The sequence below is a fragment of the Mobula birostris genome, chromosome 16, assembly GCF_030028105.1.
Source record: "Mobula birostris isolate sMobBir1 chromosome 16, sMobBir1.hap1, whole genome shotgun sequence".
Lineage (NCBI taxonomy): Eukaryota > Metazoa > Chordata > Chondrichthyes > Myliobatiformes > Myliobatidae > Mobula > Mobula birostris.
This window is the reverse complement of record NC_092385.1, coordinates 23758021-23785952: the sequence shown is the minus strand read 5'-3', so window position 1 is coordinate 23785952 and position 27932 is coordinate 23758021. Positions and strand designations below refer to the sequence as shown.

The 27932-nt window shown below is 40.5% G+C and overlaps 1 protein-coding gene across 2 annotated transcripts in view; it reads left to right on the top strand.

The window, feature by feature from the left end:
- LOC140210846 (ERC protein 2) overlaps window positions 1–27932 on the top strand; it is an 880422-nt gene that overhangs the window by 183763 nt on the left and 668727 nt on the right. Inside the window, exon 6 of one of the 2 annotated variants that reach the window (XM_072280108.1) lies at window positions 7714–7788. The exons of the other annotated variant lie outside the window; for it this stretch is intronic. Coding sequence (XP_072136209.1) covers window positions 7714–7788 — 75 coding nt within the window. The remainder of the gene's footprint in view (window positions 1–7713; window positions 7789–27932) is intronic. 2 annotated transcript variants of the gene reach the window in all.

Here is a 27932-nt window from a genome sequence, read left to right as displayed (position 1 = left end):
ATGGGCTGAAAAATGGCAGATGGAGTTTAATACTGACAAGTGTGAGGTATTGCACGTTGGAAGGACAAACCAACGTAAAACATACAGGGTTAATGGTAAAGCACTGAGGAGTGCAGTGGAACAGAGGGATCTGGGAATACAGATACAAAATTCCCTAAAAGTGTCGTCACAGGTAGATAGGGTTGTAAAGAGAGCTTTTGGTACATTGGCCTTTATTAATCGAATTATTGAGTATATGAGCTGGGATGTTATGATGAGGTTGTATAAGGCATTGGTGAGGCCGAATCTGGAATATTGTGTTCAGTTTTGGTCACCAAATTACAGGAAGGATATAAATAAGGTTGAAAGAGTGCAGAGAAGGTTTACAAGGATGTTGCCGGGACTTGAGAAACTCAGTTACAGAGAAAGGTTGAATAGGTTAGGACTTTATTCCCTGGAGCGTAGAAGAATGAGGGGAGATTTGACAGAAGTATATAAAATTATGATGGGTATAGATAGAATGAATGCAAGCAGGCTTTTTCCACTGAGGCAAGGGGAGAAAAAAACCAGAGGACATGGGTCAAGGGTGAGGGGGGAAAAGTTTAAAGGGAACATTAGGGGGGGCTTCTTCACACAGAGAGTGGTGGGAGTATGGAATGAGCTGCCAGACGAGATGGTAAATGCGGGTTCTTTTTTAACATTTAAAAATAAATTGGACAGATACATGGATGGGAGGTGTATGGAGGGATATGGTCTGTGTGCAGGTCAGTGGGACTAGGCAGAAAATGGTTCGGCACAGCCAAGAAGGGCCAAAGGGCCTGTTTCTCTGCTGTAGTTTCTATGGTTTCTATGGTTCCTATGGGTATAGTCAGAAGGACAGAGGGAGAAAAAGGAGAGTGAGAGAAAGAATGTGTGTATAAGAATAAATAACGGGTGGGGTACGAGGGGGAGATGGGGCAATAGCGGAAGTTAGAGAAGTCAATGTTCATGCCATCAGGTTGGAGGCTACCCAGATGGAATATAAGGTGTTGTTCCTCCAGCCTGAGTGTGGCTTCATCTTTACAGTAGAGGAGGCTGTGGATAGACATGTCAGAATGGGAATGGGATGTGGAATTAAAATGTGTGGCCACTGGGAGATCCTACTTTCTCTGGCTGACAGAGCGTAGGGGTTCAGCAAAGCGGCCTCCCAGTCTGCGTCGGGTCTCGCCAATATATAGAAGGCCACATTGGGAGCACTGGACGCAGTATATCACCCCAGCCGACTCACAGGTGAAGTGTCGCCTCACCTGGAAGGACTGTCTGGGGCCCTGAATGGTAGTAAGGGAGGAAATGTAAGGGCATGTGTAGCACTTCTTCCGCTTACAAGGATAAGTGCCCGGAGGGAGATCAGTGGGGAGGGATGGGGGGGACGAATGGACAAGGGAGTCGCGTAGGGAGCGATCCCTGCGGAAAGCTGGGGGGGGGGGAGGGAAAGATGTGCTTAGTGGTTGGATCTCGTTGGAGGTGGCGGAAGTTACGGAGAATGATATGTTGGACCCAGAGCCTGGTGGGTTGGTAGGTACTCTCCAAGTATGCAGGACTGGTCAGCAACTGTCAGCAGGCTGGATGGAGAACGAGGTGTCTCCCAGTGGAGGTTGGTTGTAGAGGATTCGTAACCCATTCTTTAGTTAGGGCCTTCAGCATTTTGGGCATCGAGGGAGAGAGGAAGAGGAGAGCCATCCGCAGTACCACCGATGCGGCGGAGAGGGCCTCAAGATGGCTGTGGCTCAAAAGAGGGAAGCCATGGAGTCATAAGTAGCTAGCCATCTGGACACAAGCTGCGGTCTGATCAGCCCCGGCTGGGTGAAATATTGTTTTTCCAGTTTGTGTTTGGTCTCTGCATAGCAACAGTGAAGGCTGAGTGTGGAGGGGTTGATGTGGGCATGGGGAGCAGGCATGCAGCCAGAAGCACAAGATGGTGGTTGTAGGTGCTCTGTAAAATGGTCACTTTGTCAAAACTTGTCTTCTCCATTTTGAGCACTGTGCAGGTGATGAGGTTGGGAGAGGTACACGTGAACCTCTACCTCACTTGGAAGGGCTGTTTAGGTGGCTGGATGGTGGTGAGGGAGGAAGTTACGGGACAGGTCTTACATCTACCCCTGTTGCAGGTGGAAGTGCCAGAGAATGGGGAGATGATGAATGGATGAAGGAGCCACAAAGGGAATGGTCTCTGCAGGAAGAGAGCGGGGAGAAGGGAAAATGCTGGTGGTGGAGTTGGCAAAAGCAGTAGCGAGTGATGTGTTGAATGTGGATGCTGAGGGAGGGTGGTGAAAGGTGAGAACCAAGGGAATTCCTATTTCTGTTCTGTCTGGTGAGGGGTAGGGGACTGAGAGTAGGCATTAGGGATATGCTTGCTCAGGCAAAGGGGAAGTAATGTTCCCAGAAGAAAGAGGACATTTCAGAAGCTGTTCCAGATGAGATGAATGTTCAACTGCACCTCTTCCACTGTTAGCTCACAACTCAATGGAATAGAATATAAGAGCAGGGATGTGATGTTGAGGCTCTATAGGCACTTGTGAGCTCACACTTGGAGTATTGTGTTGCAGTTTTGAGTTCCTTATTTTAGAAGGGATATACTGGACATTGGAAAGATTTCAGAGAAGATTCACAAGAATAATTCCAGGAATGAAAGGGTTACTGTATGAGGAACGTCTGGCAGCTCTTGGGCTGTATTCCCTGGAGTTCAGGAGAATGAGGGGGGATCTTATAAAAGCATTCCGAATGTTAAAAGACCTGAACAAACTAGATATGGCAAAGTTATTTCCCATGGTAGGGGATTCTAGTAGAAGAGGGCACAACTTCAGGATTGAAGGACGTCCATTTAGAACTGAGATGTGGAGAAATTACTTTTGTCAGAGGTTGGTAAATCTGTGGAATTTGTTGCCACGAGCAGCTGTGGAGGCCAAGTCATTGGGTGTATTAAAGGCAGAGATAGGTAGGTTCTTGATTAGCCAGGACATTAAAGGGTATGAGAAGAAGACAGGGGAGTGGAGATGACTGGAAGAATCGGATCAGTCCATGATTGAATGGCAGAGCGGACTCGATGGGCGGAATGGCCTACTTCTGCTCCTATATCTTATGGTCTTATCAAGCCCACATCTCATAGAATCTTTTGAGGATGTGACTAGTAGAGTGGATAGGGGAGAACCAGTGGATGTGGTATATTTGGATTTTCAAAAGGCTTTTGACAAGGTCCCACACAGGAGATTAGTGTGCAAACTTAAAGCACACGGTATTGGGGGGTATGGTATTGATGTGGATAGAGGATTGGTTGGCAGACAGGAAGCAAAGAGTAGGAATAAATGGGACCTTTTCAGGATGGCAGGCAGTGACTAGTGGGGTACCGCAAGGTTCAGTGCTGGGACCCCAGTTGCTTACAATATATATTAATGACTTAGACGAGGGAATTAAATGCAGCATCTCCAAGTTTGCGGATGACACGAAGCTGGGCGGCAGTGTTAGCTGTGAGGAGGATGCTAAGAGGATGCAGGGTGACTTGGATAGGTTGGGTGAGTGGGCAAATTCATGGCAGATGCAATTTAATGTGGATGAATGTGAGGTTATCCACTTTGGTGACAAGAACAGGAAAACAGATTATTATCTGAATGGTGGCTGATTAGGAAAAGGGGAGGTGCAACGAGACCTGGCTGTCATTATACCCCACTCATTGAAAGGGGCATGCAGGTACAGCAGGCGGTGAGAAAGACGAATGGTATGCTGGCTTTCATAGCGAGAGGACTCGAGTACAGGAGCAGGGAGGTACTACTGCAGTTGTACAAGGCCTTGGTGAAACCACACCTGGAGTATTGTGTGCAGTTTTGGTCCCCTAATCTGAGGAAAGACGTTCTTGCCATAGAGGGAGTACAAAGAAGGTTCACCAGATTGATTCCTGGGATGGCAGGACTTCCATATGATGAAAGACTGGATTGGCTAGGTTTATACTCGTTGGAACTTAGAAGATTGAGGGGGGATCTTATTGAAACGTATAAAATTCTAAAGGGATTAGACAGGCTAGATGCAGGAAGATTGTTCCCGATGTTGGGGAAGTCCAGAACGAGGGGTCACAGTTTGAGGATAAAGGGGAAGCCTTTTAGGACCAAGATGAGGAAAAACTTCTTAACACAGAGAGTGGTGAATCTGTGGAATTCTCTGCCACAGGAAACAGTTGAGGCCAGTTCATTGGTTATATTTAAGAGGGAGTTAGATATGGCCCTTGTGGCTAAAGGGATCAGGGGGTATGGAGAGAAGGCAGGTACAGGGTTCTGAGTTGGATGATCAGCCATGATCATACTGAATGGTGGTGCAGGCTTGAAGGGCCGAATGGCCTACTCCTGCACCTATTTTCTATGTTTCTATGTTTTCTCCTCCCATACATGCTCAGCTGTCCACCCAGTTTTCTTCTCCCATTGTTCCCCTATCATATCCCCTTCCTCCCTACCTGGTTATTTCTGCTCATCATGCCTTTCCCATCTGGTTTCATCTATCATCCACCAGTCTTCTACTGGCAATCATTTCTCTTCCTCCTCTCTCCTGATGCAGGGCCTTGGCCCTATGTATTGGTCTCCACAGATGCTTATTGGCCCATTGTTCTTTGAAAGTTCTGCTTTTGTTTGCAGTTCAGGAATTTCGTTTTGCAAATTTAGATAGCAAACCATATGAAAACTGCAGGCTAAATTATTGTTCCTAAATCAGTGAAGTATAGCCATGAGTCATTGTCATTTTTTAACCAGTTTTATTAGAAAAGCAGCTTTGCAGAGATAGAACAGCTTCTCAAGCGTTGCCGCTGGCTTTACTGTTTTAATTCTACTTGGAAAATCCATCAACATTTCCCAGTCGGGAAAATTTGATAACTGCTTTGTGCTCCTTCAGTGAAAGAGGTAGTCATACTACTGTGTAGTTTTGTGATGATCTCACTCCATGGAACATTCAAGAACAAATGACATTGCAAGTCCGTGCCAAGTTTTCCAGGTAAAGTGTGCTATTGCCAATACTGTAACAAGAACTGAACTTGAGCAGTTTTTTAGCTGGATGTATTTGTCTGAATTTGAATTAGCTGAGCTAATATTGGTATGACACTTTGAGGACAATAAACTCATCTAGATCTTCTGTCTTTTTAATTTAAGCTAGCAAAATAATTGCTGAATAATGTGAACATTTTAAAATTGCAATGTGCTTTCACTTGAATGTATGAATTATTAAAAACTATTAAAATTATGGGTGATAATTTTTTAAATACATTGGATTCCAGTTAGTTAGTCCATCAGTTAGTTAGGGCAGTGACTTATTTGGAACAACTCTTAAAATTATTGGGAAAAAATAACCAGAATTCCCTTCGTTTATGTGGGACATTAAGCCACTTAATTGGGGCAGGAGATTGTTGCCAAACAGTTTCTAACTGACGTCAGTTGTGTGAACTTCTGTAGCTGTTAGACACAACACCATGCTCAAAGCAAACAGTTTTTAAATAGCATTTGCTTGTATTCAAAAAGCTGTGATTTTTGTCACTGATAGTTGGTGCAAAATAAGCAGTAAGGCAATTTTGAGTTGTTTTGCTCATTGTGGTTTCAAGCACTAAGGCTTGGAGATGCCAGAAACAGCCAGGAGAGAAAAGGAAATGTTAGGAACAACAAAGAATTTGAAGGTATCAACAATAATCTTAAATGTTACAATGAAAATGAAGATTTAGATGATGCAATCATCAAAAGCATTGTATGAAGGCAGTCCATTATCTGCATTAGGTGTCTGCGCTAATTTTCTTCACTTAGTCAATCAAAAGAACATGGCAGCATGTTCATTGTCCTTCGTATCCAACGATGATGGTGAAATCTGTGCGGGAGGGTTTTTAAGGGGGAAAGCCGTTACACTGGGCCAGCCCCACTCTCTTGACCTCGGAAATCTGGGTCCAGTGGTACAAGTAGTCATCATGAACTGGAGTCTTCCTTGGTTGCAGTAGATAACCATGACTTTTGCTGTAGTGTATCATGTCCTTCGCTCTCCACAAAGCGTTGAAAAACCCGCTTCTTGGCCGTTGGATCTCACTGTTGACCTCATCCACTCAGTCTGCTGGAAGTAGCATCGCATGCTAGGACAAGCATGTCCCTCTTTCACCGGGTTTAAGCCCACCAGCTACCCTCACCTGATTTAGCACGCTTGTTGAAATAGTGCATTGGGGTGTGGCCGCTGTCACATGTGAACATCTATTTGGAGCCACAGGTGAGGACTGAGTGCCTGGTGGGGACCAAAATTGAGTGAGCTACCCTAGAATGGACATGAAAAGCCCCTTCTCCAGAGATGCTACCCCTCCCTAGACACATCATACACAACAGTGTACACTGGATGAATTCCTCAGTCGATAACTATTAGAAACCAATGCACAGTTTTATAGTACTATAGTAGCATTGGTACTACGTTTATGTTCTGATTTATACTGTATTTCACTTAAGTATGTAATTTGTTACCCAGTTAAATGCTAGTGGACTTTTTTTATACCTTTTAACTATTTCCATTAAACTTTGGTTAATTGGGGGCAGCCACTTAATTGGGCCAAAATATACTGGTCCCGAGGTGTCCCAATTAACCAGAATCCACTAATTACAGGTATCATAGTGCAATGCCTGAAAGTTCAGAAAACTCACTTTGTTACTATATTTCTTTGAATAAAAATATATATGATTAGTTAAGTTTTATTAAAAATAGCTTTTAGTTACAGAACCATATAAAATATGCATCAGAGTCTCCTTGTGATCAAAATTGGCTATGTTAATATATATATAAGTCTCCTTTCAATCTATTTCATCCAATTCTATTCCATTCCCCTTGATGTGCAAAACCAGCTTCCCATTAAATGTACCTGTGCAGTTGCCAGTTGAAGGACAGGTGGTGGTTACATGAGAGGGATGATTTAAAGAAAATTAATGCTGTCAAAAGTGTTGTAATGTGAGACAAAGTAAAAGGTTGGTATATACTGTCACATCCACTTTGAAAACTGCTTTTAAGCTTCTGAACTTTAGTGATCAACATAATAAATAAAATTGTAAAGCTGTAATCATACCATTTACAATTGCACAAGTATATATTGCCAGCATATACACGTTTGAACAGGTTTTAGCTCAGGAATATCAACAGAAAGAGTACATTAGAAGAAATTATGTTTTTAATTCTGCTTTATTCTTTTTCCTGTTTAAAATACTAAATGGAAACATTTCTGATTACTAGATATTACATATTGAATAACTAGTTAATCTTAATGCCAATAATTTGTGAGTGTGCTGATTTGATATTACCCAAATGATTTTAAATTGCAAGATTTTTGCCAACGCTAGTTATTTTTCTGAGATTAATATAGGTAAATCATTCTAGATCTGCAGTGGAAACATTGGCATGTTTATCTGTTACGAATGCATTGAAGTTTGACAAGGGAGAATAGGTGTTAGATTAAATGGACTGAGCATTTGTTTGTTGTCATTGTCACAGATGATATTAATTATTGATGAAAGTTGACTAGCACATGCGCTGATGGCAATGAACGTAACATAAGCTAGAAACTATAGTGTACTGAGCAGGTTAACAAGGGCTGGACCTGTGGAGTTTAGGCCATTTTCACTGGTTTACATTGGTAGAGTGTGTAAAGTGTGCTCCACTTTATGTAATGGAATAATGAGCCGACAAGTTTCCTTTTATCGTGTACCTCCACAGGAACTACACAGGAGAGCCCCACTTCAGCCAGAGTCCGCAAAGACAAAGGCTCTACAAACTGTAATTGAAATGAAGGTAAGGCTATTTGGATACCTAACAAGCTACTGTTCTGTGATGCTTTAAGTAATTTAAAACTTGGATATCAGTCCTACCAAGATCCTTGCATTCTTAAAACCAATTATGAAATTAATATTTTGCTTTTAAAGACAAATTGACATATTACATAATAAAGCTTACAAGTAAGCAATGTGGATATTTTCCAAAGGGTTCAGGCAATGTTTGCTATTCTGATAATTTAGCTGTTTGTTCTCTTCCTAACAGTTGAATTGCATTATTATTGAGATATTCTCTATTTACTAAATGGGAAAACTGGGAATTTAAAATATTAATTTCTTAACTTATCTCTAAAAATAATTATTTTGACATCATTAAAACCCATCAAAGGTGAATTGTATGCAATAAGAAATAGAGCCTAATAATACAAATACTTGATGTGTCAGAACATAAAAAATGATGAAGCTCAGGCTGAAATGATGTAGAAGGCAAATGCACTGACAATCCTTTCATCGGATGCAAGGCATATTAATATCCATGAAACTTCGCAATATAACTGGTCGGGGGGGGGGGGGATGGCGGTGGAAATATGTCCCTGTTCTATATAACCTACTGTTTAAAATGTTAGTTTCAATTTGGGATTCTGTCAGATATTTAATTTATGGTTATCAATATGTGCACATTTTTAGGAACTAATTGGCAGGTTGGCAATTCTTTTTTTTGGTTCATTGAAGTTTATTTTCCACAAACCCGAGGAGCCTTTTAATTCACAGATGCATAGCCTGTTGGTTTATGCTTCAGAACTTAAAGTTTCAAGTTTTTGAAACATCATTTACTGCCTTCTTGTAGGTTTCACTGCAGTTTTTTTTTAACACGAATATATACAGTATTCCCAGAAGATATACTTGTTTAGTCTTTCAGTTATATCACTCATTTGGCCTAATTATTGTCATTATCAACTGAATTAATCATGAGTTGATTGCTGTGATGCTACTTACTTTGAATTAGCAAAGTATTTAACTTGGAATCATGACTGAACATGAAACAACTTTTTTTTACAAAATAATAGAAAAGAAGTATAAATTATCAAAAACAAATTCATTCATCAAATACTGAACAGACCCAGACGCAAAAAGAATTGAAAGAAAATTCCATTAGAGTGATTAATAAGTGTTTTCTGGAAACTTGCTGGATTTGCTTGCCCCAGTGTCAGCAATCACTTCTGTAAAAGGATCTCTGCTTGCTTATTTCCCAGAATATGTAAATAAAGATAGTGAGGTCTTGCTTTATAATGTTCTGAATCCTGGCTCACTATAATACACCTTAAATCTCATTCTATTGCCCTGGAAGTTACAGTAGTATAATTGTTAAGCTATTGGATTTGCAGTCATCTGTATGAATTCAAATCCTATCATGGCAGCTGAGAAATTCACATTGAAATAATGAAATTAATTCAGCAATGCAAATCAAATTTCTGTAAAAGTAATCCTGAAACCACTGGAATGTCAGATCCTCCTGGATCATTAAAGTCCTCTCTCAGGCAGAGAATCTGTCTTCATTTGCCAGCCCGTCCTTTATATGACTCTAAACTCATTACCATTGCTTCTTGACTACTTCCTGAGTGCTTGGACAAGTCGGGGTGGACATCAGGTGCCAATATTGCTGATAACTTCTGTATCCCCTGAACAAGAAGACAATTGTCACCCATGGTGTCATGGGAAGTCTGTTCCCAAAGAAGTTTTGTATTGGATTTTCTATTACTTCCTTTAACATTCTTGCAGACTCTGCTGGCCCCAACTCTTTTTTCAGGTAAGTAAAGCCCAGAGTCCTCACTCATATCAAGCAAAATGAGACATGAGTACTTATCCAGGGCCCACTTGTGCTATATTTTCTATTCCTAACCTGAATATAGCACATTCGTTGCTCCTTTGAAAGCTTTCAGTGTTATAGCTTTAGGTGCTGAAAATATGCTGCTTTCGTTCATTTTGATATTGGTTATGTAAGCTAAACTTACCTCTGGTACCTTTCACATATACAGATTTTATTTACTGATGTCTCCACAACTGATGTTATTTTCACAAGTGTTAAAAGCATCAGCTACATACAACCACAAGGAACAACACTGGTTGTGATCAGATTGATTAATCTATGTCCAAATGCAGAACTCTCTTGTGCAATTTATTTATTTATTAAGATACAGCACAGAATAGGCCCTTCAACCCATACCACCCAGCAATCCCCATTTTAATCACGGGACAATTTTCAATGACCAATTAACCTACTAACTGGTACGTCTTTGGACTGTGGGAGGAAACTGAGCGCTTGGAGAAAACCCACGTCTTCCACAGGGAGGATGTACAGACTCCTTACAGATGATGTCAGAATTGAACTCTGAACTCTAACACCCTGAGCCATAATAGCTTGATACAATGTAAGAGCTGTAATAACAATGGCTGCACTTGGTTACTGATAAAGCACTGCAGACTCTTAAGACCAGTAATCATTGTTTTTTATTATTTATTTGTTGCATTGAAGCCACTTTGTGCTAGCTTGAACTTAAGCTGATGGAGTGGCTTCATTTTTTTGAAGTAAGTGTGGGTGCCCTTCTGAAACTCTTCTTCTTCTTAAGCCTTTTATCCCTACTGGGTCATAGGCTGCCCACAGCAGCGTGCCAGAGTCCTCTGCCTGGACCAAAGGCTGATCAACCTCATTGTTTTGACTCTCACCACATGATTTCATAAGTCTTCAAGGCAAAGATCCTTCCTCCCCCAAGGATGAGGTCTTTGGAGCTTCTGTTGGCCTTTCTGTAGCTCTGGATGTTTATGGGATGGGGTTGCTAGCCCAGTTCGACCCTCTTTTTCTCATCCAGGCTTGGGAACTGTCCATGGTGGAGATCTGCAACTCAAAATTTCTGGAATAATATGAAATTGGCTGAATGTCACACTGGGGTGCAAACTGGTCTTGCATTTCTATACATTTCTTCCCAGGGAATGAGAAACTGTTGCACCTGGACATTTCTTTTTATATGTGTGCTCCCCAGCAGAGTGTTCTGAGGACAGGTGATAAGGCAGTTTCACATCTGAAACTCCCATTCAAGACACTGCCTACTGGTAGAAGGCACCAATTTTTGTACCCAAGTAACTGTCCTGGTATTTTTAGTGGACAGACAGCTGACATGGAAGTTTTTATTAGATGGATCAAAAGTTACAATGAGATGACTGTCGGTGCCCCCTTCAGCGCCTTGTTTTGGTGCAAGCATTTAACTGATGTAGCGTGCCGAAAAGTCAGCTTGAACAATATGACTTTCTTTCCTTTCTCTTGTTCTCTAGCACTTGAATTTGAAAATGATCTACAAATTTAAGAGTCTTGCAGTCCTGATTGTGCAACCAAATGCTCAGATCATTTGAAACTGCTATCCATAATCAACCTTCGTTTCATAATTTAAGATAATATTGTAGGCTGTCACCACTAAATAATGCAAGCGTCCTACACAAATCTTGATGCTCGATCAAATTCTTGATTATTTGGAAGTAATTCAATAATCCACAAAAATCTATTTTGCCATTTTTTTTGTCCTTAATTGCCATCCTGTTTGTACATGAACATTTTGTTGATCAAGCTAGCAGTACGAGCAGCCTGAATGCCTGAAAGTACTTGCTTTCCCTTTCAGCTTTTTCTTGGCTGACTTTCTTCTCATTGAACTAAATCTGTTCCTCCACATTCAGTTGGTGTTCTGATCTGCTCTGTGCAAGGAATGCTGCCTTATATCTTTGTTTCATTTTGGAGCATCCAGATTTTATGTATTTGACTGATTTGCACATTCTTCATCTTTCTTCAGCAGAGAGTTGGTTAGTTTAATTTTCTGAATTCTTTTTGTCACATCCTTTGACAACTATTTCTGAAAGTTAGTTTTGTATCTGCCTCCTCCTTGAATGTTGAACTTATTATCCCCAGACCCCCTAATCATTTCTTATTTTCAGTCTGAACTTTCTTTCAATGTTTTTTTTTCTGTTTTCATTTTTCTTTTGCATATCCTCTCTTGTATTCTTATGACTTTTCATTAAAGGACATTTTTTTACTTTGAATAAGTTAATAACAGTGACTTTGATAATGTAGTTTCATGTGGGAGGTAATTGATTTCTTTGAAATGTATAGTTTTTGCTTTTTACTTTATTCCATATTGAAACTCAGAGATTGAGCCTCTGGATGGTTAGAACTGTAAGCTTTAAAATTTAAACTTAAATATTTAGAACTAAAATATTTAAACCCCCTCCCCTACTTCCATCAATGAATAGAAATTGAATACAATATTGCAACATTTCTAATGGTATACTTATTTCAGCGTTCATCATCATATGACTTTGGGCCTGATAAGATATGGCAGGTATGTTCACTTGAATTTCCAGTCCAGTGTGCATGTGAGTGTGTTCCACTTTCTTTTGTCAAGGAATACCCAATTCTTTGTAGAGAAAAGTAAGTATTGCCACAATAATGACATTGTGTTGCTGTACTATACTACCATTGTTAATAAATTTGTTCAAGTTAGTTATCATGATTTATTCATTATCAGGCACTTTTCCATCTTTTGTTCCAAATTGTTTTTCTTTTAAAAAAATTACTAGCCAATATTTCTAATCAAATCCAGCATAAATGCAATGCTGTAATCCAGATCGGTGTTAATATCAAACCTGCAATATTTCTATTGTGGCAATCCTTCTTTACAGGAGGATTTTAGTTTTGAATAGAACTGTCTTTCCCAGCACCCTGAAGAGATGGATGATTGTGAATTTGTTTTGCGTTTAAGTTGAGCATTTAAATTGATGAAAGCCAGCAGAATTATATTTGGAAAAATTGCTTATTACAATGTGTGTGGTGCATGCCAACGGTGAGAGTGTCTTGAGTTGTCTGCACTGATGATGGCTTGAACCTTAAGTAACCATCTATCAACAATGGAATATCTTTAATGAGTTCTGTGAGAAATTACATTTAAAAATCTACTATTTCTCGAAGGAATAACTAAAAACGTTTAAAAAATCATTGGTTTTAAGGGCAACCTAAAGAGATGGAATTGTAGATCCTGGGGTTCAGAGGTTAAGGCACAAGGGATGACAGTTGCATGAAGTGTGAATTGGAGGAATGCAGTGTGATTTTCCTGGAAAACATAATATAGTAGTGCTACTGAGCCAAAACCACAATCTGTTTAAATAAAGGTTAACAATGAAGCTTTTAAAAAAAAAATCCAACTGCTTTAACGTTCTTATAGGAAATAATAAATGATATATCTGAACTTTCGAGCCAACATATAACTCTCTTACAAATTGGCTGACAGCTCTTGAAAATGTGAATCCTCAGCAACTAGCTCTGCTTTTTGCCTCCCACTGGATAAGTTTGTGGAGTCAGAGTTACGGAGCACAGAAACAGCCCTTTGTGCCAGCTATGTCTATGTTGAGCATTTGTGTTGATCCAATTTACCAGCACTAAGTCCATGCAGATGATGATCCAAATATCTTTAAATGTTGTGGCAGTAGTTGCCTCAGGCAAAATGTTCAGACAGCTGGTTGAAGAGGCCCTTCACTACAATCATCTCTAATTGCCTTACACCTCACCTAGAACCTATGTTTTAGATGTCTGCACTATGGAGTGAAGTTGTTCACCATCCACCCTATCTATGCTTCTCATAAATTTTATGCCTCTGCCAGGTCTATGAATCAGCCTCCTTCACTCCCAAGAAAACATATCCAGCTTATCCTGTATTTTATCATTACTGAAATGTTTGATTCCAGGCAACTTCCTGGTAAATCTCTGATGCATTTTGTCAAGTGTAGTCACACCCTTATAGTGGGATGACCAGAAACATAGACAGCAATCCTGCCATAGCCTATCCAAATTTTTCAAAGTTGTGCCTAGAGCATCTTGACCTCCATGTTCTTGTATTTTGTGCTGTGGCTTATGGAAGTCAAATTCTGTGTACATCTCAGGACTGATATAATAGTATGTCTTTGTTACCTATCAAGTTTGCCAGTTGTAGAGATCTATATACACCAAAGCCCCTCTATTCCTCATTGCCCCTCAGTAGCCTAACATTAACAGTGAATGTCCCTTATTAGGCCTCCCAAAGTGCATTACATCAGACTGATCAGGATGAAATTCTATCTGACATTACTCTACCTAAGGTACAATCTGATAAATATTATTCTGTAACCAAAGATCATCTTCCTTATTAACAGCACCATTAATTTTCATGACATCTTCAGAATTTAGCAATCATGTATTAAATCCCAATTGCTGAGCTATGTGACAAATATAGGTCCTTATGGTGTACATCTGGTTCCCAAACACAAAAGCAAAGCTTCACCACCATCCTCTCTCTATCAACAAGCTAAATTTGGATCCATTTTGCCTGTTTGCTTTACATTCCATGGGCTCTAAATCTTTCAAACCAGTCTTCTATGTGGGATCAAGTCTAAGATCTTAGTACATCAATCACGCAACCTTCTGAATATAGGTTACTTCTTCCAAAAAAAACTTAGTCAAATAAGATAGAATAACCTGTCAATAGATTTACGTTGACTATCCCTGATAATCACTCTCTTTCCAAATGCAAATTTTGTCTCTAAGAGTTTATTTTAGTACCTTGCCTACCCACATGTTGGGCACGTGGCCAAGTGGTTAAGGCGTTCGTCTAGTGATTTGAAGGTCACTAGTTCCAGCCTCAGCTGTGGCAGCTTGTTTGTGTCCTTGTGCAAGGCACTTAATCACACATTGCTCTAGTCTGTGCGAGGAGTGGCGCCCCACACAGACTTCCAATCTGCGCCTTGTAAGGCATGAAAATGCCCGATGCAGGCCTCTCATGGTCTGAGTCGACGTTCGCCTAGACGTTCCCCCTACCATGGACACAACCTCACTAGCTTGTAATCACCTAACTCACATCTATGGCTCTCCCTGTGGCCAGAGAAAACCTCCGTCCGCACTCCAACAGCCTCCCCTCTTGCCTCCCGTAGCACCTGCTGATGAATTTTGTCAGGCCCTGGAGATTTATCCACTGTTAAACCTGTTAAGACATTGAATACATCTGTCTTTTTAATGAAAAATCTAAAATATCCTTTTGTGCCACCCACTCACCCTGCTGAAATGTTCCATTACAATGGCTTTCTCCATAGTATTGAATTGACTTTATTTCTTACATCCTTCATATACGAGGAGAAAAAATCTTTATGGTACATCTCTATCTAAATGTGCAATCTGCAATCATAGTAATTTATAATAATTTATGATAAATCAAACAGTCAATATAACCTAGAAATACACTCAAATCAGCGTGAGTTTATCAGTCTGATGGCTTGGTGGAAGAAGCTGTTCCGGAGCCTGTTGGTCCTGGCTTTTATGCTGCGGTACCGCTTCCCGGATTGTAGCAGCTGGAATAGATCGTGGTTGGGGTGACTCAGGTCCCCAGTGATCCTTCAGGCCCTTTTTTCACATTTGTCTTTGTAAACATCCTGAATCATGGGAAGTTCACAACTACAGATGTGATGGACTGTCCACACCACACTCTGCAGAATTCTGCGACTAAGGGAGCTACAGCTCCCATACCTGGCAGTGATGTAGCCAGTCGGGATGCTCGCAATAGTGCCCCTGTAAAAATTTCTTAGGATTTCGGGGCCCATAGATGGGAACATAGATGGGAAGTATTCATTTAAGATCTCACCCATGTCCTCTTGCTCGAAGTTCAGATTTCTCTAAGAAGCCTTACTTTTCCGCTGGGTACCCTCTTGCCCTTAATATACTTTTAAAAATTACTTCAAAATTTGTTTCATCTTGTCTGCCAGTGATATGTTGTGGCCACTTTTTGCCCCCTTTTCTATTATGTACCCCTGAAATTCTGTACTTCTAAATGGCATCAATTTTCAGTACACTATATCTGCCTGGGGCTTTTTTAATCAAACCTTAAAAACCCCATGAAATCCACAGGTCCTGGACTTGTCTTCCTTACCTTTCTGCTTTACAAGCACATGTTGTGGAAGTTCATTGCCAACTACACTTTTAAAAGACTCCCACTTGGCAGATGTGATTTTGCTCATAAGTAGTTGTTCCCAGTCTACTTTTGTGAGATTTTGTGAAATGAAGGTCCTGAATTCAGTTGAGGCAGATTTTAATTTCAGGACCATCCTGATCCCTTTGCACTACTACCTTGAAACTTAGAGTCTTGGTTATGGATGACAGTGACCATGACACTTCAATACATGTGTGACTATGCCCAGTGCTGACTTTTCTCCAGTTGGACTATCCACATACGCTCCTGGATGTACTTGTCAAAATAATCTACTCCCTCTAGCTATTTCACACTGTGACAATGTCAGTTAATACTGGAAGATTGAAATTCCTTACTAATATATCCATTTTGAATTGAAGTACATTTATTATCAAAGTACATATACAGAATACAACTCTGAGGTTTGGCTTCTTGCAGGCAGCCACAAAACTCACTTATGCCCTCTCTGTGATTTCCCAACATATTTACAGAGGGTACAAGAGCAGTAGGGTTATAGTAGTAGGGGATTTCATTAACCTCAGTGTCACTTATTTTTTATTTCTAAGTTCTGCTCATATTGTCTTAATTGAAGAGCCTCTCTGACATCCGCCCTCCTTTGTTGTCGTGATGTTCTTGATCAATGTTGCAATGCTGCTTCCTCTTTTACTATCTCCGTATCATTCCTTGAATGCTGAATCACCTGCCCTGCTCCTTTAACCATGTTTCTGTGATTGTAACAATGTCATATTCCCATGTTCTGATCAATGCTATAACTTCTGCCATACCAGTTGGACTCCTTGCACAGAAATAGATGCAACTTAAACTTCCAATCCTCCCATGTTCATTACATGCCCCATTCTGCTCTACCCACTAGACTGAACATGTCATTAGAAAGGATACAATCATTTTAACTGAAGATGATACAACCATTTATCCTATTTAGCAAACAGCTGAAATGATTTCTCTCCTAGTCCTCCGAACTCTTGAGTGACCTTTTTCTCAATCACTCATTCGTCACCCTTTGATGTTACATTTTCCCACCCTGTTTCAAAGTAGCACATTTTACTGCCCAACCAACTTGCTTACAAATCTCACTTGTGTATCCTCCCTTGTGTCTCTTTCTTCTTCCTTGTATCCTGCCCTTGAGCCCCTCTTTCTGTATTTTTGAGGAGAAAATAGAAGAGGTTTGGGGATCATTGTGAGGAAAAAATTCAGAGGCATTTAGAAAGGGAGTTCAGCCTTGTAATTAAAGGCATTAAGTGGACTGAATTCGAGGAGTACTGTAGATGGGAATACTGATATCGGAGTATTACATCCTACTAATTGGAGTGTTTGGCCAGATTAAAGATGAGAGATGTGGAATAAGGTTGTGAGGCCATAAGACATAGGAGTAGAATCAGGCCATTCGGCCCATCAGGTTTATTCCGCCATTCCATCGTTATTTATTATCCCTCTCAACTCCATACTGCTGCATTCTCCCCACAATGTTTGACATCCTGACCAATGAAGAACCTATCAACCTCCACTTTAAATTGACTTGGCCTCCATGGCCATCTATGGCAATGAATTCTACATATTCACCACACTGTGGCTAAAGGAATTGCTCCTCATCTTGTTCTAAATAGACATCCCTCTATCCCGAGGCTGAGCTCTCTGGTCCTAGCCTCACCCACAATAGGAAACAACCACATCACTCTATCTAGACCTTTCAATATTCAATAAGTTTCAATGAGATTTCCCCCACCCTCCCCATTCTTCTAAACTCCAGTGAGTAAAGGCCCAGAGTCATCAAACACTCCTCATATGATAACCCTTTCATTTCCATAATTGTTCTTCTAAACTTCCTTTGGACTCTCTCCAATGGCCAGCACATCTTTTCTTAGATAAGGGGCCCAAAACTGCTCACTATACTCCCAAGTATGGTCTGACCAATGCCTTATGAAACCTTAGCATGACATCCTTGCTCTTAATTCTAGTCCTCTCAAAATGAATGCTAACATTGCATTTCCCTTCCTTATCAACGACTAAAGCTGCAAGTTAACCTTTAGAGAATCCTGCATAAGGACCCCCAAGTCCCTTTACACCTCTGATTTGTTTTTAAATTTTCTCCTCATCTAGCAAATGGTCTACATCTTTATTTCTTCTTTCAAAGTGCATGACCATACACCTCCTTACTCTATATTCATTTCCAGCTTTTCCCATTTCCCAATCTATACCCTTCCTCAAAACTACATGCTCCTCCAATATCTGTGTATCACCTGCAAACTTGGCCACAAAGCCACGAATTCCATCATCCAAATCATTGACATATAATGTGAAAAGAAGTGGTCCCAACACCAACCCCTGTGGAATACCTCTAGTCACAGATAGCCAACCAGAAAACTCTGCTTTTATTCTCATTCTTTGCCTCCTGCCAGTCATCTAATCTTGTTTCCATCCTAGGATCTTTCCTGTAATACCATTAGCTCTTATTTTGTTAAACAACCTAATGTGTGGCACCATGTCAAAGGCCTTCTGAAAATCTAAGTACACAACATCCACTGCTGCTCTTTTGCCTATCCTGCCTGCTATTTCCTCAAAGAATTCCAACAGATTTGTCAGGCAAGATTTTTCTCTTAAGGAAACCATACTGACTTTGGCCTATTTTATCATAAGCCTCCAAATACCCCTGATGCCTTATCTTTAATAATGTACTCCAACATCTTCTCAAGCACTGAAGTCAGGCTAACTGGCCTATAAACACAAAAAAATGATGGAGAAACTCAGCAGGTCAGGCAGCATCTATTGGAAAAAAAAAAGCACAGTCAACGTATCAGGCCGAAACCCTTTGGCAGGACTGGAGAAAAGCTGAGGGATAGATTTGAAAGGTAGCGGGAGGGGAGAGAGAAACACCAGGCGAAAGGTGAAACTTGGATGGGGAGGGATGAAGCAAAGAGCTAGGAAGTTGATTGCTGAAAGAGACAGAAGGCTATTGAAGAAAGAGAAAAGGGGAGGGGGTGGGGAGGAGCACCAGAGGGAGGCGATGGACGAGCAAGGAGGGGGAAAAGTGGATGGGAAATGGTGAGGGGGGGCATTACTGGAAGTTCGAGAGATCAGTGTTCATGCCATCAGGTTGGAGGCTATGCAAATGAAATATAAGGTGTTGTTCCTCCAACCCAAGAGTGGCCATATCACAACAGTGGAGGAGGCCATGGATGGACATATAAGAATGGGAGTGGGAAGTGGAATTAATATGGGTGGCCACTGGGAGATCATGATTGTTCTGGTAGCTGGAGCATAGGTGCTGGGCAAAGTGGTCTCCCAATCTATGTCGGGTCTCACTGATATACAAGAGGTCACACTGGGAGCACCAAACACAGTAAATGACCCCAACAGACTGACAGGTGAAGTGCCGCCTCACTTGGAAGGACTGTTTGGGGCCCTGAATGGTAGTGAGGGAGGAGGTGTAGGGGCAGGTGTAACACTTGTTCCGCTTGCAAGGATAAATGCCAGGAGGGAGATCAGTGGCGAGGGACGAATGGATAAGGGAGTCGCATAGGGAGTGATCCCTGTGGAAAGCAGAAAATGGGGGGGGAGGGAAAGATGAGTTTGGTGGTGGGATCCAGTTGGAGGTGGTGGAAGTTTCAGAGAATTACGTGCTGGACATGGAGGTAGGTGAGGACAAGAGGAATCCTATCCCTGGTAGGGCGATGGGGGATAGGTTAAGAACAGACATGTGTGAAATGGAAGGGATGTAGTTGAGGGCAGCTTTGATGGTGGAGGAAGGGAAGCCGCTTTCTTTGAAAAAAGAGGGCACTTGTTCTAGAATGAAAAGCCTCATCCTGTGAGAATCTTTCCCTCCCCACAAATGAACCAGACATCTGAATCCCTGCCCCCTGTACCAATTCCTCAGCCTCGCAATCATCTGCCAAATCATCCTATTCTAACCATCTGTAGTGCATGGCACATGCTGCAATACAGAGAACTACCCCGCAAGTCCTACTTTCCAGCTTTCTACCTAACTCCTGATATTCTCTCTTCAGGACTTCACCCTTTTTCTACCTATCTCATAGGTTCTAATCTGTACCATGACTTCTGGCTGCTAAACCTCTCCACTTAGAATGCTTTGGACCCAATCCAAGACTCCCCTGACCCTATCCAAGACTCCCCTGACCCTGGCACTAGCGAGGCTACATACCAATTGGGTGTCTCTTTCACACCACTGTATATCCTGTCTGCTGCTCCAACAATGGAATTCCTTGTCACTGCTGCACTCCTCCTCTTCTCCCTTCTCCTTCCCTTCTGAGCCAGAGCCTCAGTACGGGAGGCCCGGTTACTGCGTCTCTCCCCCCACCCCCAACGTCATCCAAGGTGGTATACTTATTGTTGAGGGAATAACCATAGGGGTTCTTTGTACTGATTGCCTATTCCCTTTACTCTCCTAATAGTCACCCAGGTACCTTCCTTATATAACTTAGGGGTTACTTCCTCCCTATAGCTCCTGTAACAGTTGAGCCAAAGGTCATCGAGCTACAGTTCCAGCTCCTTAACACAGTCTCCAAGGAGCTGCAGCTCGATGCACCTCATACAGATGCAGTTATCAGGGACACTGGAGGTCTCCAGGGTTCCCATATCTTACACAGAGAACATACCAGCAACTCTGGATCCATTCTCAGCACACTAGCTATGTACTAATGGACAAAGAAAGAGGGAAAAAAAAACTTACTAGAAACTTACTCCTACCATATTTGCCAAGCCTGTTCTTGCTGATACCTTTGGAGCCAAAGCCCCCGACTCTACCACTGGCCCACTCCAACAATGTTTGATCCACTTACACATCCCTTCTTTTTACTGGCTCAAATAAAACTCGCTCCTGGTGAGACTTGTTCTTTTCAAATGGCTCCCTCTCTCTCGCTGCTTAAAATACAGGAAGATGCAAATGTATTTACAAGTCAAGAATCTATTTATCTGGAAGAGAATATAATGTTTTGCTGCCAGTACACAATACGGGCTTAATAACCTCCTTGACACATAAAGATCTCCACTGTTTCCTTAACTGCAAAAGAAACAGTACTTTACTTTTACCTCAGTGTTGCAAAATCATTTGGAACTGATTCAAAAGAAAAATATTGAAGCCTTTGGAAATCTGAACTAAAATTAGAAAATATCAGAAATGCTTATCAGTTGAGGCAGCATCTATTCAGATAGATGGAGTTTCAGCCAGGTGACCTTTTCTTACGACATGAGTTTATGATGACTAATAGGTCATTTAACCCTTTGAGCCCATAGCACCATCTAGAAAAATTATGTTGGATGTGCTATCCAGCTGTGTGCACCCGTCCCCCATCCTATATCCCTCAGTCTTAGTGGTGATATAAAATCTATTGATTTCAGATTTAAAACAATCGACGTCACATGAATTACCATGAATTACATTACCACATGCTTCAAATTTCTACTACCCTTCACACATGCTAGTAAATCTGCCATGATGGAGTGGCGGTGCAGACTTGATGGGCTGAATGGCTTGGTTCTGCTCCTATGTCTAATGGTCAATGGCAGGGGTTCCCAATCTTCTTCATGCCATAGACCTCTACCATTAACCAAGGGGTCTGTGCGCTCCTGGTTGGGAATCTCTGATAACGAAATAAGATGATTCTTCTTCCACAATTTAAATAGCTGTGAAACCTGAAATGTGTTCAGCATGACCATGTCAAAAGAGTTATTATCCATTTATTTCTATAAAAATTGTACTGTAATTTTTTTTAATCTGCAACAGAATTAACTGACAGACCTTTACCAGGCTAACTTTCTAACTATTTATGAAAAGCAAATCTTTACACATCTTTTTCTTTAAACCAATTGCTCTTGGATCCAGTCCTGGAAATCTTGAAGTTTCTTTTAAACTCTTGTCAGTTCACCTTCAAACAAATCACAAGTACAGAAGATAATAGGAGGAGGAGTAGACCACCTGATCCCTCAACCCTGCCATTAAGAAGGTCAGGGCTGGTCTATCTCAGTTCTCAAATCTTCTTCTGTACCAGAATCACAATGCCCTTAACTTACTGACCTTTCAAAAATGTATTTACCTCCTATGATCTAGCCTCCCAGCCTTCTTGGGTTGGAGAATTTCAGGGGTTCACTACCCACTGGGAGAAGGATTCCCAATGAACCCATTTCATCTGATAGCTTCTTACATAGATTTGTCCCCTCATGTTAGATTATACCACAAGTGGAAACATCTCTACATTTAATCTTCATAGTCTCCAAATAGGACCACTCTTCATTGAGCTAAACTCTGAATGCAGGTCTTACTATTTTATCATTCATGAATGGACAACCTTCTCACCCCAGGAATTAGCCACATGAATCTCCTCTGGGCTGCCTTTAATGATAATAAAGCTTCCTTAAATCAGGGAACACAGATAATGCATAATTTGTAGCTGCAGCCTCACCAATATCTTGCACAATTGTAGCAATACTCCATTGTTAAACTCCAGGTCCCTTGCTAAAAGGCCGGTATACCATTTTCCTTACAAACTAGATGCTGCTGCACCTGTGTGTTATCTTTTGTGATTCATACATAAGGACAGCTGTATTACTCTGTATTCCACTCATTTGCAATCTCTCTTGTCAGAAGTGTACAACCTCACAGTTTCCCACATTAACTTGTCTATTCACTTAATTACCTGTGCAAGTATCCAAACATCCTCATTGCAACATGTCCTCCCATCTCTTTTCTTGTATTTAACAAACTGGAATGCCTTGCACTCTATCATCTCGGCCACATCATTAATATAGATGGTAAATAATTGAGGGCCAACATCTGATGTGTGGGACGTTCCATTAGTTACTTCTAGCTTGAAGTTCCATTTGTTCTGATTGCCTTCTATTTATATTTAATCTTCTAAATTTGTATTTTAATCCATTCTGTTAAATCTGCATTTTCCTCCTATACCAATTCATCTTTCCAAGGTGCACCCCATCCTATTGAGCTTTAATTTACTTTCTAGGGCTCGGTGACCATGATTCCAACTTCTAAACCCTGGTCTTCTGTATAGAAGGGTCAGCATTATGTAAGCACTTCCAATTAGGTACATTACTTTTGAACTGTACATTGCTGGTTTTCATGAACAATGTATGAAGATGCTAAATTAATTTTTAAGAAGTATTCTAAGTGATGAGGATACTTGATCTCAATTCTTATATTGAGATGTTATAGCAAATGATCCCAGTTCTTACATTGTAAGAATTCTTTTGCCTATTCACTTAATCCATTAATATTACATTATAATTTAATACTCTAATCTGCACTGTGTACATACTGTACAACTACATTCATTATGTTCAATTATGTTAGTCCTTGAATCAGAATTAAGTTTGGTATCACCAGCATATGTCCTGAAATTTATTAACTTAGCACAGCAGTACAATACAATACATGATAAATATACAAAATAAGTAAAGGAATTACAGTGTGTGTTTGTGTGTGTATATATGTTTATTAAACAGTTAAATAAAAAATACTAGTGTGGAAACAAAAATAATTTAAAAAATGAGATAGTGCTCATGGGTTAAATGTTCATTTGGAAATGGCGGGGGGAAGAAGCTGTTCCTGAATCATTGAATGTGTGCCTTCAGGCTCCCTTGCTGATGGTAACAATGAGAAGAGGGCACGTCCTGGGTGATGAGGGTCCTCAGTAATAGATGCTGCCTTTCTGAGGCACCACTCCTTGAAGATGTCTTGGATACTACTCATGATGGAGCTGACTAATTTTACAGCTTTCAAAAAGCAAGGTGGTTCACAGGAATGTTAAGAATCAGCAAAAGGAAATGTTGGGGTAATTGATCAAAAGTTTATGCACAGGGGGAGATTTTGAAGAGCCCTTGATAGTTTAGGAAGGGAATTCGGGACTTAAAGGACTTGGTAGTCAATTTTGTTGCTGCTAATATGGAGCAATTAACTTCAGAATTGTCAAAGTTAAATGTGTGGCTTTCTTTTACTGTTTAATTCATTTACAAAGTGCAAGGTTGTAGTCCCATCAGAGATCTTTTGGAATTCCACAAGTTAAATCCTACTGGTTTGCTTTGCCCATCATTATTATGATTTATCTCTTTCTTACCAGTAAGATGATTTCCTAATCAGATCAATAATTTGTGTTTAATAACAATCATTGTTAATCCCATCCAAACCTTCAGTCTTTAATTAAGTTAAAACAAAAAGGTTAGTTTTATTTGTCACAAGTACACTGAAACATACAGTGCAATATGTTATGTGTCAACGGCCAACACAGTCCAAGGCTGTGCTGGGGGCAGCCCGCAAGTGTCACTACGCTTCCAGCACTAAAGTGGTTTGCTGACAATTTACAAACCCTGTCTCATACATCTTTTTGGAATGTGGAAGGGAATCAGAGCACCTGGAGGAAAGCCACATGCTCACAGGGAAAACAAACAAACTCCCATAGACAGTGGTGGAAATTGAACCCTGATCTTTCAGCTCGTGCTGTAAAGCGTTATGCTAATTGTTAAACTGCCATGGTGAAATTAGATTGATTGAGCATGATGTACTCTTTGTACATCCTTGCTAGATCCTGACAATAGATGTAATCTCCAATTTCTCTATCTTGTCTTTTTTAACAAATAGTGTGGCATGCACAATTTTCAAACATAATCAAATGGTTATGGAAGTCAAGGAACTTTATAAGATGGTTTGGAGATGTGCAATGTTTTCACCTGTTCATTTAAAATCCTAGGATAGAAGTCATTTTGTCCTGGAAACTATTCACTCCTTATTTCCTTTTTTTTGTATTATTGTTGTTTTCATCAATTTTGGTGAATGTCCATCCTCAATTCAACAGAAGTTTCCATGGAAAACCCTGGCATGTTATGGTCACTGAGACCATTTTCTTATTTTAATATGCAGTGCCACTAATATCAGTATACTAACATACTGCATTATTCTTGGGAGTATCTCTTTTCCAATATGTGAAGCAAAAAACTGCTAGTTTTGATGGCTGTTCTAGGTGTATGTTTTTTTTGCCACTCTTAATAAGTTTTGTCATTTTTTTGTATTTTCCCAGTCATGAGAATCTGTCTCAGCTGCTTCAATTTCTATTTTTTTCTCTGTTATTTTAATGTTACCATATACAGCGACTTTTTCAAGTAGAGTTTTGCTGTTTCTCTTGTTTTTGACAACTAGAACTGTGGCTCTTGTGGGATACATACCATGAAAGGGAAGATGAGCAAGCTAGGGCTTTCTTCGTCTTTGGAGTGAAAGATGAGAGGTGATTTGATAGATGTCTACAGTACAAGATTATGAAGGGGATAGAGTAGATAGCCATCACCTTTTTTCCCAGGTTTGGTAGTGACCTATACCAGAGGACCTCCATTTAAGTTGAGCGGAGGAAAGCTTGGGGGAAATATCAGGGGTAGGATTGTTGTTATGCACAGAGTGGCATATAGCTGGAATGCTCTGCAGGGATGTCATTTAAAAGATCCTTAGATAGGCACATGGATGCAAGACAAATAGAGGGTATGGGCTGTGTAGGGTTAGATTGACCATGGAGTGGGTTTTCTATAGGTTAGCACAACATTGTGAATTGATGGGCCTGTACTGTGTTGTAGTTCTATGTTCTAAAATCTTTCTTTTGATCTTTTATTTTACTTTTCAGTAGTTATAGCCAGTTTGCCTTGGACAGTCCTGTCTCATTATATGGAACTTGGCCGAATTAATATTTTGGTGGTTGTTTCCATTTGTCAAATACTGCATGGAGTTAATTATATTATGATCATTGTTATTAAGCTTTGTTGTTCTTGGGACAATGTTGGTGCAGAACATGATGCTGAATTTATTTGTGAATTTATATACATGAGCTAGTTTGCTGACCTGCGTGAAATTTTAAATTTCCTCTTATAGGCACTCAAGCTTTGCGGCATGCTCGTCTCTTTTCTGTTCTGCGCGCTTTCCCATTCACAGCTACTACAGGATGCTAAACATAACTCCTTTTCTCTCTATTGGATTTTATCCAACATGTCTTCTCTGTCTGTTGTTAATAATAGGAGAACCCAACACAAATCAAGAATTGAACTTCATACTTAACCTTTTTGATGAAATTATTTTCAATATATCGAGGATCTGTTTTTGCACACCCCTTTTAATAGCAGAACTTCCCCAGATTCAGCAAGGTGCAGTACAGTTTTTCAAACGGTAGAAGATTATAACCAGAAGCTGCTTTAAGTATCTGGAATACACTTTATCTGAACAATGATCTGCCTAACTGAGTTGGACATAGTAATTTTGACCATGTGTAAAGTCTATCAAAGTTTTGTCATTCAGCAACATGGGATGTTGATGGAAAAAAATAAGTCAGTGATTTCTAATTCTCCATCACTAATCAACATTAAAAAAATAAATAATAATAATAATAATTTTAAAAAAATATATAATTCCACTATTCTGTTGCAAACGTTTTCTTTCCCATGTACGTAATGGAATTTATTCTAAGACTGCATAGATAAATGGTCATCGCAGTGGCAATTGAAATAGAGTGGGAGACTTTCTTCTTCCATTTCTTGCTAAGGTGGTAAGAATCCCTGCCTGGGTCAACAAACTGCTCTTTAAATGTGCAGATTGGGTTCTGACTTTATTATGATATGATCTGCTGTTTTAACCTTGGCCTTGTGTGGATAGGATGGCTTCCCCTCAAGCTAAACATCTGATCCCAGAAGAAAATCCTGATTCTCTCCGTCCGTTAATAGGGAATCCCGCCCCCCCCCGGAGTGTTGCCTTGTGCCTGGAAGCTTTCCCGCATGTCTTCAGCAGACAGCTTCACGCTGATTTATTTTAAAAAGCTGGTGATGCCTCCCACCAACTCTATATCCTCTGGGTGGAATGTGAACAAACAGCATGTTAATGATGCCCAGCCGTTAATGTAGACCAAGCCTGACTCCCATTTCTTCTGTAAGGGTATGGCAGTTTCTTTTCTGGTTGAATGTATTAATCAAGATCTGAGAATGGCATTGATTATACTTTACATTCCAATGCAATTTTATTCTTCATAATATTTGAATTAGGCTATTTAGCCACTGCATAGTTTACATTAGCTGTAGAGGAGTAGGGTGGTAAGAATTCTAGACTACCAGCAAGAAGTCTGGACTATTGAGCCAGAGTTGGAATCCCTTCGTCGCAGCTGGGGAATTAAAATTGGTTACGGTAAATCCAATGGGACCAGAAAATATCCTGTCTGCAGTGCTAAATACTTCTGCTGCAGAAGCAGCTGGGTCTCTAGTCAAGCTGTTAGATACATATGGTTGCAACACTGGTAACCATGGTAAATACCATCTGGGTAATTACAATTTAATCAATCATCAGTAAAGTAATTGGGGGTGTTGTTGAGAGCACTTATAAGCAGCACGTAGTCAGTAACTTGCTCATGCATTCTCCGTTTGGTTTTTGTCAGGGTTGTTTGATTGTAGATCTCATCATACCATAGTCCAAACAAGGACCAAAAAGAAGATTAGGTGAGATGAAAGTTCTGCCATTGCTATCAAGCGTCCATTTGAGGAAGCACGTCCTCAAGAGGGCCCCTGGTAGAACTGATGCCAATAGGCCATGTTGGTTGGAGTTTTACCTCACAAAAGGATGATGGCTCTGATTGTTGGAGGTCAATCTTTCTAGCCCCAGCTAGAATAGTTGTAATAGTTGCTGAAAGCAGTGTCATGGGCTAACCAACTTAATTTGCTTCGTTACAATGTCAAAGTGGCATTGTTCACTGATGATTGCACATAACTACGTTTGAAATGCCTCAGCAACTGAAGCATGTCTACAAGAAATAAAATCCAGATGATACTCAAGTGTGTGTTCGTAAGTGGAACCAACATTTGTGCCTTAGAAGTGCCAGGCACTTCTTGACTATCTTCAAGAGCAAGATTAACATTTCTTTGCCATTCTTTGGTGTTACATCAACATTCTTGACAAGTTGGACCAATCACATTGATATAATGGTTATGAAAGCCTGGTTTGTGACTTGCCCCCAAAGCACCAGAGCTTTCCCACCATTTTCAAGCAGGAGCTGGGAGTGTGTCTGACTGAATGTTGTTCTGCCCATCACCATCACAGGATGGCTGCAGTGTTTCCAACTACAAAATGTAATGCCCC